This window comes from Maylandia zebra, linkage group LG6 (genome assembly GCF_041146795.1).
Source record: "Maylandia zebra isolate NMK-2024a linkage group LG6, Mzebra_GT3a, whole genome shotgun sequence".
In the NCBI taxonomy this organism is placed as follows: Eukaryota; Metazoa; Chordata; class Actinopteri; order Cichliformes; family Cichlidae; genus Maylandia; species Maylandia zebra.
Window position 1 is genome coordinate 7,948,101 of NC_135172.1, and position 18,555 is coordinate 7,966,655.

At 44.3% G+C, this 18,555-nt stretch overlaps 1 protein-coding gene across 1 annotated transcript; it reads left to right on the plus strand.

Moving 5' to 3' along the window:
- The first annotated feature begins 11,997 nt into the window (after positions 1-11,997).
- dla (deltaA) lies at positions 11,998-18,268 on the plus strand. The gene is made up of 11 exons (XM_004571799.3): positions 11,998-12,524; positions 12,670-12,972; positions 13,247-13,307; positions 13,401-13,658; positions 14,584-14,644; positions 14,749-14,879; positions 15,465-15,634; positions 15,889-16,105; positions 16,199-16,967; positions 17,057-17,165; positions 17,274-18,268. The coding sequence occupies exons 1-11, from the start codon at positions 12,456-12,458 to the stop codon at positions 17,277-17,279; spliced, it is 2,154 nt and encodes a 717-aa protein (XP_004571856.1). The 5' UTR covers positions 11,998-12,455; the 3' UTR covers positions 17,280-18,268.
- The last annotated feature ends 287 nt before the right edge of the window (positions 18,269-18,555 follow it).

Here is an 18,555-nt window from a genome sequence, read left to right on the forward strand (position 1 = left end):
AGACACCTAATCAGAATCTTTGGGGACCCCAGGCCTCCTTTTGGAGTATGCAGACCAAGCAAATACATTAACTCAATTTAGAGTTTGGGATTAAGGGCCCACCCCTCCCCCTTTATGAACACACACACACACACACATGCAACATCCCTCCTCTTTCCCCTTACTCTGCCTTTCCTCGATCCCTTGTCTCTCTTTTTGATGGGATCAGCTGAGCGCTACATTCTCTTCTTCTTCTTCTTCTCTAGCAACCTCTCTCTCTCTCGCTCTCTCTTTCTATCTCTATCTGTCACACTCTCTCGCTCTCTCCCTCAGGGGACCGGGGTGCATGGACTCTATAGTTATGGGCCGGGGCCATCTGTCAGCGTGCACATTCACGCAGCCACCAGAAGGCCACAACATGTGCAGATTTAAATGGAGAACCCAACTTTCCCAGGACACACAGTCCTGACCCCAGCAGCCGCTGCAGCTCCCCCTCCTCTTCATCCTCCCTCCCATCACCCCGTGCCTCCCTCCTCCTGTTCTTTCCTCCATCCCACGTCCGTGACCACTATCCAGCATCCCTAAAATACAGACCCCACCCACCTGCCACACCCTCCTCCACCAACACCACCAAGAAATACTGTCTGCATTTGAATCAGTGAATTAAAGTCCCCCACCCAAAACCTCCTGGACCAATCAGGCCCCAACCCAACACACCCCAAATAAGTGTTTGCATGCATGTGTGTTTGTGTGTATGCATTGTAATGGCTGAGCAGCATGCACAAGCACCTTCTTTACACATAATGATGGATTTCCACCTTACATAGCAGCTGATGGAGAAAGAGGGGAGGTTAAGGAGGAGGTGGGCGGAGGGTGGGGAGGGGAGAGAAGGGAAGGAAGGCAACACTGGTGGGTGTGTGAGAAAGGGAGCGATCAGCTGATTGGTAAAACTGATCATGAAGGAGAGGGAGAAAGGATGGAGGGGAGTGTTAGGCAGCAGTGTGTGTTGTTGGATGTGGGCGTGGGGGCATGGGGTGGGAGGGTAACAGGATTGGTCTTGTCTGTGGGACCCATGGGGAGGACAATAGGAGCGGCGGGGGTAGGGCGAGTGTCACACGCTTTTGCTTTGTGGCACGGTCAACAGGCGTGTGCCACGGGTGTCGTCTCGCCTCCCCTTCGCCTGCTGTCCAACTCCTGGGGAAGCACCGGCAGCCATGAGAACCAGGGCCCCAGGGCCTTTAATGAGGGGCGTGCTGTTTCTTATCAAAGATGGACAAGCCATCATTACAATCATCATTAGAAGCTGCACAATGGAGCATACCTCCCTTAGCTATGGATGGGAAAATCCTCCAGCAGAGCAGAGGAACTGATGGCAGCAGTGGGGGGGATGACATTTCTTTCTTTTAAGGGTACAAAAAGTGAGTGCGAATGTGTCATTTTAATGAATTTTCAACAGTTTCTCCTGGTGAGGCAGCGCAGCTCATTTTGCGCATCTCCATCATTTTTTTTCCAAGATAAATTGTTTCAAATAGATCATACATGAGCGAGAAAGCCATCATCTGATAACATTTTAGAAAGTTTCTGCCTTGTGCATAAAAATAATATGACTGAGAAACCCCTTAATGTATTCATTTTTCAAAATGTTTGCTAATCATAAAACTAACTAATAAAATTAAGCAGAGTAAGAAGAAAGAATACATTGAACAATATCTCTGCTGGGGCTCTTATGATGTCGAATTTACATTTCACATTTACGATGATCAAAAAAAATCCAATGACCATGTTTATATTTAACTCAAAATGCAAGTGCATGCAGATGTTGAGACACTCTTTTATACTCTTTTTCATAGCAGTAAAAAAAAGAAACTTACAAAAAGAACAATTACACAGTTGCTTGCAATGATATTATATGTGCATTACTGAAAATTACAGAAATCTCTCTGTTGATCCAACATTTTGTGGAAGCTGCAGCAGTTATTGTGTCAGGGTTTTTTTGGATACATCTTTACCACAGGTCAGTCAAACAAGGCCAATAGGGTGAAATTGCTAAAAAAATTCAGTTATATACATGAATTTCAGCCATTTAGACAACTCTTCCTGTTTTTCAAGCTTTATCTCACTGGGTATGAAAAATCTGTCAATGACCATCTTCAGCTGTGTCCTGGGCATTGGCTGGGCCACTCAAAAACAGTTAGGTACTCACTGTGATTGGAAAATCTGTGGCATTTCCTGTGCTGCATGCTTTAGCTGATGGACAGGTGAAGTGTTGACATGGTCAACTTCCATTCAAGAGCTCATGTTACTCAAGGTTGGACTTAACAGGTTGGGAAGATGTCTTGCTGACCATCTGCTATCAATCAGCACAGTTGCAGCATGAAAACCAAGAGGGTAGTACAAAGGTAATGCTCTGAGTTTTCAAGCAACATGTTGATATTTATGTCAAGGTTGGCTGTGTAACAGGCAGTATGACACAAACCCAACTGGTAAACAACCTCTTGTTAGCTACATACACAGATAACCTGAAAGTAACCATAGCACCATAACAGAAAGCCCAAATGTCAACAATAATGTTGACACTGGAACCAAGAATAATCAAAAATATAAAACCAGAGAAACCTGGACCAACGACCTGGGGACAACGACATCAACAATTTGTTTCAGGTATATAATATCTGTTGTTGCATTGTTATCTGAAATATTACTAATAAATATGTTTTCTAATTTTTGTAGTTCATTTTCTTTTCTGGCCAAAAAGGTTTTGCAACGTTGAGGGTTTTACAGAAAAGCAGGTTATTGTCTAGTGTTTGCCAGACACTATGCTTAAAGCCAAAATAGTTCTATTTTTGACTTTCTTTTCATACTTGTGACAGCATTGGATATCTGTGTTCTTGCGCGTCAAGATTAGTTTACAGCTGCAGTGCAAGTATAAAAAAACAACTTTGAATTGAACATTTGGGCTCTCATCACATCCCTGATTAAGGACCTGCTTAATAATTAATTGGCTGTGATAACCAACTCTCTGAAGAATTATAATATTTTTAAATTTCCCTCATTTTCCATATTTTAAAACTTCTGCACAACTTACCACATTTTTATCATGGGTGCATAGAGTTCATCAGAATTATGCCCTGACACAGAGTGTGTATTGTGGAATCTTCAAATCATTTCAGTTCAATTCAATTTAATCAATATAGTGCTAAATCATAGCAACAGTTCCCTTAAACTGCTTTATATTATAAGGTAAAAACCCTACAATAATGCAGAGAAAGCCTCACCAATCAGATAAACCCCTATGAATAAGCACTTTGTGACAGTGGAAAGGAAAAACTCCCTTTTGACAGGAAGAAACCGCCAGCAGAACCAGGCTCAGGGAGGGCCAGGCAGCTGTCACAGGGAGACACCAATCCCCGTGCTACAGATGAATCCTAGTCACAGATTACTGAAGTAACCTGTGAGCAAAAGCAAAATAAGAAATTCCAGTTTACCCTATAAAATGACACTTACATTTGGGTCATGTGATTACATATATGGTCACAGGATTCTTGGAGTTTGTGTTTTGATACTTTAAAGCCTGTGAATGGTCAATAACCAAATACCCACTCAATTCTGGTTTACTTTGCATTTTCAAGTGCTAAGGTGCACCTGCCTGAGCTTTCAGACAAACTGAAAGTGAAAATTGTAATAACAACTAGATTACATAACACTAAGATACAAGGTGCAGTTCGTTATTTTGATAATACCGTATCATACAGTTAACTAGCAGCCATATAGCTGAACTTCATCTAAATGGTAGTTTAACCCTTTAAAGCCTCAATCATGAGAGGATTTTTTAAAATAAAGTGTTTATTGATAATTTGATCTGATAATTATTAAAACATTTTAAAAAATAGATATTAATTTGCATACATGAGCTTTAATTTGTACCATATTTGATATATCTATCATTGTTTAGTTTTTTGTATTATGTATTGTGCAAGTTATTTAAGTTTTTTTTTTCAATGGAAAAAAATCACACTGATGATGTAGAAGTCTCAAAAACCGTATCTATCCAATATGATAAACACTAGGTGTTAAGGGGTTAACAGCGTAATCGCGGTGTAGTCTAGAGACTGTAGCTCTGAACTGACGGGGGTGGGCGTCAAATACGTAAAGAGACTAAGTCTTAGTTGATAAGATAAGTGTAATTACCTGACGAATGACTGATAAACTGTGCTGATTTTATGATTCCCGTCCAAAGGTTTAAATAAGGATCTGATTTTATACAACATGATACTCAAAGTGTCTCTTTCAGAGAGAAAAAAGTCCAGGCTGGGACTATACCTTTAAAGTAAACAAAAAAGGAGCATGCTGAAGACTCAGAAGGAGCTTCGATCCCTGCATCATCTGCAGTAAGTTAAAAACGATCACACTAAATCTTTCGGTGTTTCTTTTCTTGGTTTCAGTCTCTCTGGGCGGCTGGCAGTCAGATTTGTCCAGGTTACCGTGTCATGCACTGTAGCCCACTTTTGAATTTGTCATCATTAATGTTTGTCCAAAAAATGTGTCGCTCCACTGTGGCCTTTCTCAAGTGTCTCCTTCAAATTCTTTTTAATGCTCTTCACTGGCCTCTGGCCACGACTGCAGGGAGCATTGTCATTTTGCTAAAGGTGGAGGCGATATAGGGAGGCGGTGTGTGTGTGTGTGTGTGTGTGTGTGTGTGTGTGTGTGTGTGTGTGTGTGTGTGTGTGTGTGTGTGTGTGCGCGGAGGGTGAGGGGGGCATGACGCTGCAGCAGTGGCAGCTGGCGGCCCAGCTTGCAGGGGCCATCTCTTCACAATGGAGAGCCTTCCCTCGGGGGCCAGTGATTTAGGACAGGGCTCTCTGGACAGGCCCCTGAAGAGGGGAAGAGAGGACACTGGCTTTGGAGAAACACACTCGCCCTCTCTCTCTTTCTTTCCACCTCTACCTCCCCTCCTTTTTTGTGCCTTGTCCTCTAAAGCTTCCCTGCTGGTTCCTGTACAACCCCCCCCCCCCCACACACACACACACACACACACACATACACTCTTGACACAATCCCATCATCCCACCATGGCTAAGCTCTCTCCTGGGACGAACAGGCAGGCCTCTGGACAGGGAGCATTCCTGAGGTGTAGCACACTAATGTTCACTGGACACAATAGGGGACGACAACAGGTGCGTGTGGATCCTCTGTCATCCAGCGGCAGCTGAGAGATAGGAACACGGGGCTATTATGGCACCATTATCCACTGCTGCTCTACCGGTGGGCTGTCGGAGCTCTTTTCTCCAACAAAAACAAGGCTTTTTATGTGTAACCTGGTCTTGTACCCACCCAGCTCCAACAAGCCTCTCTTTCATCCTACTACCCCAGCTAGCACCTGCCACCCTGACACTCTCCAAAAAAGCCTAACAGCCACTTAACCATATTCAGTTCACTCGAACCCCAGCTGCAAAAAAACCTAAGCTCACTTGTTTAAAACATCTACCACTTCACTCTGGAGCTGCAAAAATTGTCCAGACAGCCATCTCTGTACACCACCCAACTCCCCCTCTCTCTGCTCCCTCCCTCCTACATCCCTCTGAATTATGTTATGTCTCAAATGAGCAGTCATATAGCAGATTGTTTGGTGCACCCACTTGATATAACTGGTGACAATGCCTCTAACAAAACGAGTGTCCTGAGGGGATAGGCAGTATTTGGTTACTGCATCCCTGATCTCTGCCCCATTGTGGTGGGCTCTGGGTCCCATAGAAGGTTGAAAGGGGGTTTGAGGAGGGGGACATGTGCACATATGTGAGCCCACAATGCAGGTGCCTACATCTGTTCATTTCTGGGCAGATGCTCGTGGTTGTAGAGATAGAGAGGGAGAGAGTGAGAGAGGGAGGGGAGATGGACTTCCTCCATTTACTCTCTCATCATTCACACTGGTGATTAAGCTTAAATGGAACAAAATAAGAGTAGACCTAAGAATGAAAAATGATGTGTTGCACCCCTTCTTGGGGAAAAAGAGAACTTTCAATGTTTGAATTTCATATACAACGCTGCTCAGATTGTTCTGGGTCTGTCTTTATGTTTTGACCCAGGCACCAGTTCAGGGAATACTCAATGCTGTAGCATAAAACAGTATTTGATCATGCTTTGAGCTTTCTGGCAGCCATTTTTTGCTTTAAAATAGCAATTCCACCAGCAACAGTTGCCTCCTAATCCCATCAGAAAGGTGAAAAATGAAAGGAAGACAAGACCACGGCCATGCAATAAATTCTGTGAGGCTGGTCTTTCTTAGTATAAAATGCTACCAACAAAGCTAGCATGTATTTGAACAGGTAATATATACAAAGTTCACAAATAGCATGATGTGATTGCTAACTAGCACTGAACACCAAGTGCAGCTCTTGATTGATTTTGCAGATATTTGGTAAAAAAAAAAAAAAAAAAAAAGAATTCTGACAAATGAAACTGATCATGTGATCTTAAATCTAGGTGAAATTTAAGGGCATGTAGTATTTTACACTTTAATATTAATAACCATTGTTAATAAAGGGAAAAATAATTAGTTACTGTCAGCAAAGAATACATGTGTTCATCTTTACTAATATGTTAATAACTGGCTTGTAAACTTTCTAAACCCTTCACTTGGCATCACTGTAAAGCGGCAACTGATGTAAAAAAATAATAATAATTTAAATGGTCTATAAGTGTCATTTGATTTGATATTATAAAGTTGCAAATGATGTTTGCAATAGCAGATTATCAGTCATTTCAAATGATAGGTTCACCCCTGCTGTTAAGTGTTTAATGACTCTATCAAACAGTAAATAGTTCTCTTTCCAAACATGAACAAAACAGTCCATGTCGACTTGTTCCACTGCATCACAAATAAAAGCGGGTGGAATGAGGCAAAGGTTCAATTCAGGGTAACACAACAGGTCAAAAGCCAAAAATGGCATTAACATTTGGCAATCATTAACAAACACGTGATGTAGTATATAAAATGCTAGGCGTGCAACAATAGTTGTAGGACAACAGACGACTGGAGAAATCTTTCCTGGTCTAATGAGACTTGACTTCTGCTGTGACATTCAAATGGTACGGTCAGAATTTGGCATAAACAACATGAAAGCATAGCTCCATCCTGCGTTGTATCAATGATTCAGGCTGCTGGGAGCAGTGGTGTCTATCATGTGGTGGATATTTTCTTACCAAACTGCCAGACCATGTCCATCCCTTTATGACTACAGTGTACATGTCTTCTGACGGCTGCAAACGTTGCCAGTTAACCATGTCACCATGTCACGAAGCTCAAATCATCTTAAAGTGGTTTCTTGAACGTGAAAATGAGTTGACAGTATTCAAACAGGCTCTGCAGTCACCAGGTCTCAATCCAACAGATCAACACTGGGATTTGGGTGGAACGGGAGATTTACATGACAGATGTGCAGCTGACGAATCTGCAGCAACTGTGTGATGTTATCATGTCAGCATGGACCAAATTCTCTGAGGAATTTTTCAAGCAGCTTGTTGACTTTAGGCCTCAAAGAGTTTAGGCAGTTGTGGAGGCCAAAGGGGTGCAGCCCAGCAGCAACAGGGTCTAGCTGATGAAGTGGCCACTAAGTACACTGTCTATCTCCCTTCTTTTATGATACTCTGAAAGTGCGTATTGTTTCATAACACTTAGAGTATAATTTGCATTTTCCAGTTGTTACTCACTCTAAATTCAGAAGAATTGGGTGGGAAATTGCACTATATAAGTCACAAAGTCACATGAAGCCACTTAAATATAATTCACCCTATTTTCTTATTCACTACACTCCCATGTCAAACCACATTAAACCAAAAGCAGAGTTATAATCTATTTAAAAAGGTCTTACTTGCTTTTACCCATTAAGTGCCTTTAATTTTATTTTTTAACCCTACATCCATGTATGTATCCTCTTGACTGTGTATGTTTTGTCTGTTTGTTATTTATTCCTGCTGTCCAGGTGGTATTTATATTTTATTCCTGCACGGTTGGTGTGGAGCACCCATAATTTTGTTGTACATGTACAATAACAACAAAGCCCAATTTTACTCTATTCTACTATTCTGGTTGCTGTTGCACAGAAAATATTATAAAAACAGGCTAAACTTTAATTCACTTTTCTATGTAAATTTTATCATTTTATCAATAACCTTTGACAACTATAAGTTTATATTTATTAAAGGTTTGTGATTGTTCAATCCTTCCCCTACTCGTCATTACGGTAGGACCGTGGGTGTGGGCATTAACGTGAGTATATGTTTTGGGTAAACGTGTGGCGCACTGCATCAGTTGTGGATTTATCGATTTTATTCTTAGGGACCCGCGTGTGTTGTTGTGCGTCACCCCAGGGTGCGCAGCAGATGTGTTTTTATAAACACTGGCACGCGACTGGCCACGTACAGCTCGCTCTTTACCTCCCCCTTAGGTCCCCTATGCCTACACAAACACACTTGCAGGCGCGTCTCCGGGCCTCCCACGTAATTACTGCCGCACTCTTCCCATAAACGTAAACTCAGCACGTCTCCACCAACAGCAAAGTATGCAAATGAGACAGCAGGCCGGACAGGGAGCCTCGAAGCGCCGTGGGAAGCCGTGAGGAGCCTCGCGGAACCCCGACAGGCCCTGGGGAAACGCGGGTCTGGCCTGTGGCCCCCTTTTCGAGCAGCTGGCCACAGTAATCTGATCTGGACACAAAGGAGCCTGTTGATCTCTGCGTCTGAGCAGGTAGAACAAGCGGACCTGAGAGAAGGCAGTCCAAGTCTCCTCTGAAATCCCGAGTCTCCAAAGAGCCTTAAAATGGTCCGAACTGTTTAGCAAAACTAAATTCTGATGGGATGGTCTTCCAAATAGAATATAAAACACTGGTAAAGTCACACAAAGGAATTGTATTTCTCCATATTGTTGCTAAGGTGTTTTTTCCCCGTAAGCTATTATGCCTGGAGGAGGAATGCGTAATAGCATCTCTCATGAACGTGCCCATTCAAAACCTGCCATTTCCTTTAGGCTTTCAGCGCTTACACGGGTGGCCTCTATCCCCTCATCCTCCTCCTTCTCCTCCTTAGCGCCCCCCTCCCCTCTCCTCTCAGCTGCATCCAGCAAGAGAACATTGATTCTGCACCTTTTCCTTTTCATTCGGGGGATTGAACCACCAACCATAGCAGCATCATGTGTGCATCTTTGACTCCAGGTGAAGTCTGCAGTCATATTTTCTGCACTGATGAGATATTACTGTAAATAATCAGTTGATCATCACACAGCATTACCCTCCCTTCTCCCCTTCCCCGATCACCGCCTCTTATGATCGATATCGTGTGATGCTCGCTGTGTTTATGTTCCCACGAGTGACCATGTGGTGTCTCCTCTTCTGGGACCAAGAAAGGGAAAAAAATCTCCTGCTTCCCCCTCGCCATATGGCCCCGGAGGGCCCATACCGTTACAGGTCCTTATACATGCTTCCAGTTGAGTGTAGATGGAGCCCAGTGGACAGAGGCACATAGAGATGTGCGCTTCAGGCCGGAGAAGGGAGGGAGGGAAGCAGGGAAATAAACGTCGTTTTCTGGATATGCAGGGGAGGGGGAAGTTAGTGGCAGATGGCTTGTAAGGGTCTGTCCGCGTCTGAAGGCGTGTCGTGGTCCTTCACTGAAGACCCCCTTCCTCCTTCCCCCCTGCATTCACAATCAATGGAAATTAAAGCGCAGAGAATGGATGAATAGTCAGACCCCGAGTCACCCTTTTTTGTTTGACGCAGCTACTGGTGGGCAGGAGTTAAACTACAGCAGCCCCCTACAGTAGCACTTTGGTTAAACAGCCAGCACCATCTTTTCGATGGACAGTGTCCTAATTGTGTTCTCTGTTTTTTCTGTTTTATTTTTGGTTGTTGGGGCGGGGGGGGGGTCTACTTTTCTGGTTTTGAGTGTAGAGTGTAGAAACTCAACACTTCACTCCAGGTGAAGTGCAGCACAGCGGCCAAGGTATTAACAGTAAATAGCCCTTCAGTTAAAGTTTCTGATAACGGACATTATGGGGGTTCAATATAGCCTGAAAACGTGTCTGTGTAATTTTACCATGTCGGTACCAAAAGTTAAAGGTATTGCACCCAGATGCACCCTCCAATCCCCTCCCCCAAGGACGGATGAAGTCTCCCCTATCCCTGAGTGTAATTGATTTTCTTGTCTCAACCGGCTTAATTGTGATGGTCATGGTTCAGCCGGAGTTTACTTTGAGAAAGAGTCGAGAGTTGAGGTTTATCAATAGAGGAGGACTTTTTGTTTGATTGTTGCCCATGAAATAATACGTAACACTGTTATGTGACGTATGAAGTGAAGGTAATTGTGGGGGAACGTAACACTTTTTCATGGGGGAGGGCTCCTCTGACAGCCGGTGTGTAGGACGGACCGTGGCAGCAGGTAACGAAGTCGGAGAGAGGCGCCAGAAAACAATAGTCGTGACGTACATATCTCAACACAGTGACGCAATGTACGTGCGCTAGCCCGCGCGTGCAGTTCCAGTAGACCCCATTATACAGCAGAAAAATCACACATCTAATGAACAACCTAATTAAGCAACACCCCTCACCACACCCCCCGTCCTCCCACTCCTTATTCATATGCGCACCACATAAGATTTTGGACGAAGCACAGTTTTCCCTTTTCATACTAGGATATATATATATATATATATATATATATATATATATATATATATATATATATATATATATATATATATACATATATATATATACTTAATGACAAATGAAGTCTGTGTGTGAGCGTGTGTACGCGCCCAGGGAGAGTATTGTGTGTTAGATGTGTGCGCGCACGCTCAGCCAAGTGAGGCGTACACGCGCTGTTATTGAGGAGAAGAGAGCAGGTGCTGGTCGAATTACCATACAGCTGAGGGGGGAGAGAGAGAGAGCAAACTTATTCCTCCACCACACACAACAACAAAAGTTCCCCCTTATGTTGGCCACGCGAGCGACTACGGTGCGCGCGCGCCTCTGTGCACGCACACACACTGCCACCTATAAGCACCCAAACACGGTCTCTTTTTTTCATCCTAGTGTGAAGAAAGAGAAGAAGGCGAGAGCAAAGTAGAAAAGCAGGAGTCCAGCCCCTCATGTCGTTTACCTCATTGCGCAGCTCTGCCAAGGAATGTTTTCTTCAGTCTTTTCAGTCAATTCAAAGCATCAAATTCTTCCCACAGATACAAATACCAAAATTTAGAGCGTGTGTGTATGCTGAGAAAGAAGGGGAGAAGGAAGAGAAAAGGGGGGAGGTGGGCTGAAAAACAATTAACTGAGTCAGAGTTTGACCAGGAAACGCTTTTTCTTTCTTTTTGGGGGAGATTTTTGAATCAGCTTCACACTGTTAATTGGCACTGCATCCAAAACATCTTAGGACGCCCACAACAAAGGAGCTGGTGCAGTGATGCAACAGCTGGATGGATCAATTCAGCCGCATGTCGTCCACAGCGCAGGGGGAAATCTGGCAGCTGTACGATGCTGAAAACTTTTAAAAGGTGTATAGAACATATCCATATTACCGCTTTAACACCTTTAGTTTGTTTTTCATATATAGGAGAGGGTCTGTGATGTCAAAAGACCAACAACCAAAAGTCAGCCCAATTCTTTTTCTTCTTCTTATGTCTTCTTAACCGCTTGAATGTTAAGTTTTCCTGTTTAGTGTTAGCAGAAAACATGTATTAATTAATCTTGTCTCCCGTCTTGTCCTGTGTAGGAGTCTTACAGAAGTTTTCACTTCTTAAATACTTCCACACAACCTTATTTGAGCTCGGGTATTAACACTGTATGAGAGGTTACAGGAGGAATAAGGAGGATGGTGGTGGGGTACTTGTATGGGATCCCATTGTAGAGAGCCAAGCCAGATTGGGAGGTGTAGTCGGGCAGCAGGAGGAGGGGGTCCATTTGCATGCTATTACCATAGCATGTGTCAGGCCGTATATAACAGGCTGCAGGCGGCCTTGGCTGTAGACAGACGCACAGTTCACAGTGAGGAAAGACATCAGGCAGTAGAAAGAAGCATGTTGGACCAGTGACAAATCTGTCCTTGGGTTAGACCAAGACCTTCACACACAAAACAAAAAAAGCTTCGCCCTAACATTCTTGCTGTAACAAACAAGGAACACTTCGCTTTTTCCTCTTTACGCACTGGATTATAACTGAACTTCGAGGACTGCTTTTCTTTTTCAACACAGCGCAGAAGTTTACTCCATTTGTTTTGTGATTTTATTTTTTAAGGTTTGGGATTTATCCTTTGTCTTTTTGTGCCTCGGGACATGAGTGAAAACGGCGTGGCTGATATCCACAGCAGTTGATGAGAAAACCCTGTGAGGCGACAGAAACGTGCTCAATGTATCTTCCTCAGACGGACTGAACAGGAGGAGGCACCCTGACGACAAGCCCAAGACTTTTTACTCTATTTATTTACTATTTATTATGTATTTATTTAATATGGGGCGCGTCATCCTGCTGACTCTTGCCATCATGTCCATGTTGCTGTGCCAGGTAAGCTTCTAAATCAAACATTTTCCCTCCAAACAATGAACCATCACCCTCCCCCTGCCTCCCCTGCCCTCCCATCACAACACGCACTCTCACACAAGCGGTACTGTGTGTGCACTTGATGATAATAAGCCGCTTTCCTCCGCAGGGGTTTTGCTCGGGAGTTTTTGAGCTGAAGTTGCAGGAGTTTCTGAACAAGAAGGGAGTACAAGGCAACAAAAACTGCTGTAAAGGAGGTCTGGCTTCGTCTTTCCAGCAGCAGTGCGAGTGTAAGACCTTCTTCAGGATCTGTCTCAAGCACTATCAACCCAACGCTTCCCCAGAACCCCCGTGCACCTACGGCGGCGCTGTGACACCCGTCCTCGGCTCCAATTCATTCCAGGTCCCAGATGCCATCCCGGAGAGTTCGTTCACCAACCCCATCAGGATTAACTTCGGCTTCACGTGGCCGGTAAATACAACCATTCATGTAGAGTAGGAGTTAAGGCTGAGAAATCGCGCCAATTCTTGTAAATGCGTGCGTGAAAAGAGCACCTTTTCCCCTGCGCACAACTTGAAGGCTCAGAGAGCACACAAAGTTTACAGGTATTTAGTTTCATCGGATCAGGTTAGGCAGTTTGCATTCAGCACATTGAGTGTATGGCACAATCGCCTCGGGCCTTTACTTGATGTTATCGCCACATCTCCGCTGGCCACCTGTCTCATGAAGCCATTTGTGTTCCCAGGGGACCTTCTCGCTGATCATTGAAGCATTACACGCCGATTCCAAAGACGACCTCTCCACGGGTAGGAACTAAATCTCACATTTCAGTGTTGTTGTTGTTTTCACATTTACACACTTTCTCCTCCTCATCTTGTACTTCTACATGCACATTTCAGAGAACCCAGACCGGGTTATCAGCACCATGACCACCCAGAGGCATCTGACTGTGGGAGAGGAATGGTCCCAGGACCTGCACACCGGGGGAAGGACCGAACTCAAGTACTCCTATCGATTCGTGTGCGATGAGCACTACTACGGGGACGGCTGTTCAGTGTTCTGCCGGCCGAGAGATGACGCCTTCGGCCACTTCACCTGTGGAGAGCGCGGGGAGATTGTGTGCGACGCCGGGTGGAAGGGGCAGTACTGCACTGAACGTGAGCTGCAGAGATTTTTCCCGTTATAGAATAAAATATTTAGATTAGACGAGAGACAAAAAAACACAGAAAGGAAAAGAAGTTAGAGGTAAAGAAATCCGTTTAAAAGGAAATCGTTTAAAAAGGATAGATTTAAAACCAATTTGAATGTTTTTTTAGTGAAGGTAAAGTTCAAAAAGTTTTTATTTCCATGTATCTATAGTCAAGTTCTCTGAGTGCCGTTAGAAGGCAATTTAGGGCGTAAACACCACGCGCACCCCCTCCTCTCTCCTACCCCCCCCCCCCCCCCCCCCCCCACCCCACCCCACACACACACACACATACATACACATACACACACACACGACCACTTGATTTATTCTAAGGAAAGTTTTTGAGAATAATCTCACGCGTGCCATAAATTTACATGCTACCTTCCGATTCGTTACTCTCGAAGTGGGCCGGTCGGTGATTGGCTGAGTTGGGGGAGGTATTGTTTGAAGTGGGCAGCTGCCGGCAGAGAGGAGACAATGGAGCAGCTGTCGCGCACTGGCAACACACTCGCCAGCTGTCCACTCTTATCTACCCCAATCCGAGACATTAAGGGGAGTATGTGTGTGTATGTGTGTGTGTACACACACAGAATGAATAAAAGAGTTCTGACCCGCAGTGAAGAAGAAAAAAAAGAGGGTGGTGGGCTGAGGGCCTCTGTGTGTGTGAGTGCGTGTGTGCACTCTGGGGCACACACGCATGCACACACTCCCTCCTTTGTCTCTGCACTATGTTAAGCAGAAAAATCTTCCATGATGACAAGCTAATGGGTTCAGAATCCACTGCTTTACTTCATTTTAATTACTTTCTTTGGATTTTTTAATCTTTAAAAGCAAATCTTAAAAACAAGTTGCCTCAATGTTTCTAAAAAGCATACTCTTGTTTTCCTGTACAGCGATTTGTCTGCCAGGATGTGATGAAGAGCATGGGTTCTGCGAGAAACCCGGGGAGTGCAAGTAAGTTTTCTCCACAAGTTCACTGGGGCATTAATTAATTAGTGGATTGCGTGAAGTAATGTGAGTGGAGTGACCGGTGTTCCCTCCTAATTGGACAACAACAGGTGCAGAGTGGGATTCAAAGGGCGCTACTGCGATGAGTGCATTCGTTATCCGGGCTGCCTCCATGGGACCTGCCAGCAGCCCTGGCAGTGCAACTGCCAGGAGGGCTGGGGTGGACTCTTCTGCAACCAAGGTAAGGAAAGAGTCTGGGAAGTAGGGACAGAGAGAGAAGTGGTTTTGTTGGATGAAGGAAGCCACAACACGTAGGGTACAGCAACGATTGCTTAGACGTTTTCCAGATATCTAGGCTGCATCACAATTTTAAAAAACAAACAAATAAAAAAAACTATTTGAAATGTATTTGAAACAAAAATCTGGTTATGTGCAGCTTAGACTTAGATTTCATGAACAGGAAGATAACAAATTAATGCTTAAACAACTTACAAATGCCCTGCTTATTTGGTGGAAAGGTGACAAAATGTGGACAACTTGTTCTTGAAGGCAAGTTTTCCATCACTGGTTTGTCATTTATTCAAACCACAAACTTGGTTTCAAACAAGCCAGTAAAAAGGTAGACTGAAGCGAAAGAGCATCAACACTCCAGTAACAGAGCAGCAGTTGTTTCAGCAAAGACAGGAGGCAAGGAAACAAAAAACCACTGGCAGAAGAGAAACAGTCAAGTGTGCCTGAGGACAAAAGCGCATACTGTCGCCGCTGCTGCTGTCCCGCCATGTGTTATGCTCTGGCTAATCCACATGTGCTGCTGTGTTTTTTCCAGATCTCAACTACTGCACTCACCACAAGCCCTGCATGAATGGAGCCACTTGTAGCAACACTGGCCAGGGCAGCTACACCTGTTCCTGCAGGCCTGGCTTCACTGGGGCCAGCTGTGAGATTCGGGTCAACGAATGTGCTGGAAACCCCTGCCGTAATGGAGGAAGTTGCACTGTGAGTGCTCGTGGGTCTTCTTAAATGAACTTGGAATAAGAATAGAGACATCTTGTTAACTGCGGCTCAGCACCAGTGATGCCTGAATGCATCAGCCTTCATTCCTTCTCATCTATCTTTTCTGTTTTCGATCATTCTTCAATTATATTAAACCTAAAAAAAATCAAGACATACAGCATGCAGCAAGCTGGAAATGCTGCAGATGCAGCACCACACAGATCTTGATGTCAAGTCTGTTCTATTTTTTCCCACAGGATTTGGAAAACACATATACCTGCACTTGCCCTCACGGTTTCTATGGCAACAACTGCGAGCTAAGCGCCATGACGTGTGCTGATGGGCCTTGCTCCAATGGAGGCCGCTGTACTGACAACCCTGACGGAGGCTACTTCTGCCAGTGCCCCACGGGGTATGCAGGGTTCAACTGTGAGAAGAAGATTGACCACTGCACCTCCAGCCCCTGCTCCAATGGTAAGTACAAACAGAATAAGGGTTTGGTCTTTGAGATGCTCAGTCTGCACGAACTGAACACTCATTCATTCATGACTTCATCTCTATTCTCAGGTGCACGCTGTGTGGATCTCGTGAACTCCTACTTGTGTCAGTGTCCAGACGGCTTCACCGGCCAGAACTGTGACCACACTGGTGATGAGTGTTCTTCGTATCCTTGCCAGAATGGTGGCACGTGCCAGGAAGGTCCTGATGGCTACACCTGCACTTGTCCCCCGGGATACACGGGTCGCAACTGCAGCTCCCCGATCAGCCGCTGCGAGCACAACCCCTGCCACAACGGTGCCACCTGCCACGAGAGAAACAACCGTTATGTCTGTGCCTGTGCTCATGGATACGGTGGCAGAAACTGTCAGTTCTTGCTTCCAGAGCACGCTGCCATCCGGGGGTCAGAAGTTCCCTGGATGGCCATTGGTTCCGGGGTGGTGCTGGTGCTGCTGCTGTTGGCAGGCTCTGCTGTTCTGGTTGGCTTTTTGCAATCAAAAGTCCAGCATGTCGGCCAAGTAGAAACTGTAGGCGAAGCAGAGACAATAAATAACCTTACTAACAACTGTCACCGTAGTGACAGGGACCTGGCCATCAGTGTGATGCCGATGCCAGGTGTCAAAAACATCAACAAGAAGATGGACTTCTGCAGCGGGGACCCTGATGAAGGATCTCCACCAGGGAGGAGCAGCTACAAGAGCCGCCATCTGCCTGCAGATTACAAGCTCGTACACGAGGTCAACTACGAGCAGGCGGCCAAGGAGGCCATGCTGGAGGCGGCCTGTGAGGACAAGGACTCATTTGAGTTTGAGGAGAAGCGCAGCAAACGTTTAAAAAGGTAAATAACTGACGCTATAAACGTCTGTCAAACACAAAATCAGACTGTGGATGTCCACAAATCTAACGTATTTTCTCACCTTCCTACAGCGATGCATCAGAAAAGAAAGCCCCAGAAATGTCTGCATGTGCGGACACCAAGTACAAATCTGTGTTTGTGATGTCAGAGGAGAAGGACGAATGTATAATTGCAACTGAGGTGAGTTCTACTTTGTTGACCCTTAGCCAGAGATACGATTTCTGCGGTCATTTGGAATTTAAAAAAACAAAAACTAAAATTTTCTGTCTTTTTGGTGTGTTTCCCCAGGTGTAAGAAGCCACCAATGGGCTGCCCGTTGTTCATTTACTCTATAGGAGAGTTTTTATGCTCCTTCAGATGCTGCTCTAAACCTAGGGGGAGGTGTCCCGCCTTGAGACTGCTGCTGATACGTTTAACTGATATTCAGAGTGAGCTGGTTCTCTACTGGAAACTAAGCGCAGGCAGTGGCGGCCTGTGGGATTAGAACTGGCAGGGTAAAAAAAAAAGTTTACAGTTCAAAGTAAACTGCTTCTTAGCTTTCTGTTCTGCCTGTTAACAGGGAGTGGGGTTTTTGTAAAAAATAAGAAAAAAAGAAGAAGAAAAAAAAGAAAATATAAATGAACGCTGTCCCGTAGCGATGATATACGAGTTTTGTTTTGCAACATTTGCACCCAGGCCTTTTCTCTAACCCACACGCCGTTGCTGAGCGCAGGAACTGCATCAAACGGTGGATGTTTGGCCATACTGGCCTGTTCTTCACAAGGCTGTTCTCGTGGGCTGTGCGCCCATCACTGCACCTGTGAAGACTGTATGTATACTTGATCACTGTGTTAACTGAAGTGCATTTTCTTCCCTAAGCCCTCCAAACCATTTTATGACATAGTATTGTTCAGTTCTTTTCTTCTTTGGGATATGAAAACTTTGTGTCGATTAAAAGAAAAAGAAAGTTGCTTTTTGATACTGATTTTGTAAAATAAATAAAGAAAAAAAACAAGTTATGATTTAAAATTATGATTTAATTTAAGTTAATTTAATGATTTTGTGTTATTTTTATTTTGTATTATATACTTGTGATGTTTGTTATGATTATTTAAGTTGCTTTTTTTAATGATATTTGCAAAGGCACTTCAGGTCAATGGGATGGTTTTTCTTTGTTTTGTTTTTTTAAGAAAATGTTATTTAAGAGGGATTGTACTGTACAAATTGTTATGTTACCCTTTCCTTTACCGTATTTGAATGAAGGAATTAGCCAAGACTATTTTTCCAAATAAATATTGCTAAATGTGAACATTTGATTGCGTCCAACTTTTGTTTTGTCCATCTGCAAGCACTCTGAAAAACACTTCTTTAGGGGTCTGTGAGCAAAGTTAATCAGTAACATCTGTTGTCTTCCCCTTGCGACCCCATAGTGGGCTTTTCTATGCCGACACTGTTGGCTACTGCCAGAAGTTGAAAGTGTCTCCCTGGAGATGAGAGAGGGGGCCCTATTCATAAAAAACAATACCCCTACGCTAGATTTACCACTCCTGTTTCTCCTCCTAAAGACCAAGTCAGGTAATTCACGGCTCTG